The following is a 1,949-nucleotide window of genomic DNA, read 5'->3' as shown; positions in this document are numbered from 1 at the left end:
ATTCTTAAGCCCGTTGTTAAAAATATATCCTCAATTTATAATGTATTTAAAGATTTGCCAACTCATCAAACTTTAGGACCAAGTATCCTGAATTTGGAATTTATGACTTAGTGTCCTGAATATTTGAGCTGCTAATTTGAAATTCAGGACTAAGTGTCCTGAATTTATGAACTGCTATTCAGGACATAACATTCGAACTTCTGGACACAATTTTCGAACTTTCGGACATAATATCCTGAAGTTTGAACTTTGAGGTTTAAATTTTAGGACGTCGTGTCCTGAAGTTTGAGCGCGTTAGCTAATCTTTAAATACATTGTAAACTGTTGTAAATATATTTTAAACACCATGCTTAAAAGTGGCCGCCCGATGTTATTTCCACTCGGTATACTTAGATTTTGTACGGTTATACACATATATTATTTCACTAGCTATGTTTAGTTTAAGTTGGGTTTGTTTAGGTTAATTCCTTATATTTATAGCATGATGTGGTGAGATAATTAAGACGTATATTGATCCTGTATGCTAAAATCACCATTACAGGAAGTTAAGCTAGTCGTATACGGAGCCCGTTTGAATTGGCTTATTGTAAGTGCTTTTAAGCCAAAATAGCTTTTAAGCCATTTTGTAGTGTTTGGATAAAGTAAAAAGTGCTTTTAAGCACTTGTTTTTAAGCTAAAATGACAAAAATAAGCGAAAAGTTAGAATTCCTAACTTATGACTGTTGACTTAAAAATCACTTACAACAAGCCCATCCAAACGGGCTCATGGTTACTCTTTCTAAAAGATATACGCTTGTTGAGTTGTTTCTACTTTTGACAATTAAGTGAATATACCTAAGTTTTACAATTCCTTATATGCATATCTTATCGTTCTCTATTTCAATTTGTTTTCCGGATCTTCGTTGTGGTGAATATCAGTCAGTCTTACATGATTGGAGTGAGGACGAATGTATTCAAATCTTGAAAAATTGCATAAAGATTATCCCAAAAGACACAGGAAAAGTGATAATGGTGGAAGTAGTGCTTGAGAAAGAAAAAGGAGAAGGAAATGAAAAGCTCAAAGATGTTGGTTTTATGCTGGATATGGTAATGATGGCTCACACAACAAATGGAAAAGAAAGAACTGCCAAAGAATGGGCTCAAATTTTGACTGCAGCTGGATTCAGTAGTCATTCTATTAAGCACATCAACGCAATTGAATCTGTTATTTTGGCTTATCCTTGAGCTGTATCAGTTCTCTTATAATTTGTGTTTCAATGTTATTCCAGTTCTCAAGATTGTAGTTTGGTTTGGCTTTTTAATATTTGGTTTGTTTCTTCTATTTAAGCTGTATCATATATGTAAAAATACGTGTGCGCTCTTGCTATATTAATTAATAGGTTGAAACCAACCTGTCTTAATTATGACACTATCCATATTCCATAGTGAAAGAGTAGCATTACCATATTGCACATTCAAGCTCACTTACCCAATTTTTACATAAGTTACCAGCTTATGATCTTTATAGAAAATTAAAGTGACTTGAATGTATTATTAACTTTTTTATACTATCTGTATAAAAAAAGTTAAATTCTAATGATTGTTTTATTGATCGCGTAAAGAAAAATAATTTGGACATAGAACTTTTTCATAACTAATATAATGAGTGCAAGGTCATCCCGAGTGAGCATCTCATGACCCTACATAGGCTCCTAATTATGGACCTGGAGATCAAAAGGAGTAGGAGGAAGAGGGCGGGGTGCAGGCAACCTAAGATCAAGTGGAGTAACTTGACCAAGGACAAAACTCAGGAGTTAGGGGAGAAGTTGTTGGCTATGAGGGCCTGGACGAGTATGGGGGACGCGTCTAGTATGTGGTCCATGACTGCGGATTGCATTAGGGTAGCTGCTGGAGAGGTCTTAGGGGTAACGAAGGGTTCTCCTGGGGGTCATAAAGGGGACTGGTGGTGG

General features: G+C 35.3%; 1 protein-coding gene across 1 annotated transcript in view; it reads left to right on the top strand.

Moving 5' to 3' along the window:
- Positions 1-1,408, top strand: part of LOC109239619 (3'-hydroxy-N-methyl-(S)-coclaurine 4'-O-methyltransferase 2-like) — a 4,382-nt gene extending 2,974 nt beyond the window's left edge. Inside the window, exon 3 of the mRNA XM_019406212.1 lies at positions 919-1,408. Coding sequence (XP_019261757.1) covers positions 919-1,224 — 306 coding nt within the window. The 3' untranslated portion in view covers positions 1,225-1,408. The remainder of the gene's footprint in view (positions 1-918) is intronic.

This window comes from Nicotiana attenuata, chromosome 1 (assembly GCF_001879085.1).
Source record: "Nicotiana attenuata strain UT chromosome 1, NIATTr2, whole genome shotgun sequence".
Classification (NCBI taxonomy): Eukaryota; Viridiplantae; Streptophyta; class Magnoliopsida; order Solanales; family Solanaceae; genus Nicotiana; species Nicotiana attenuata.
Note: the sequence above shows the minus strand (reverse complement) of the source record. Positions and strands in the feature narration are given on the sequence as shown.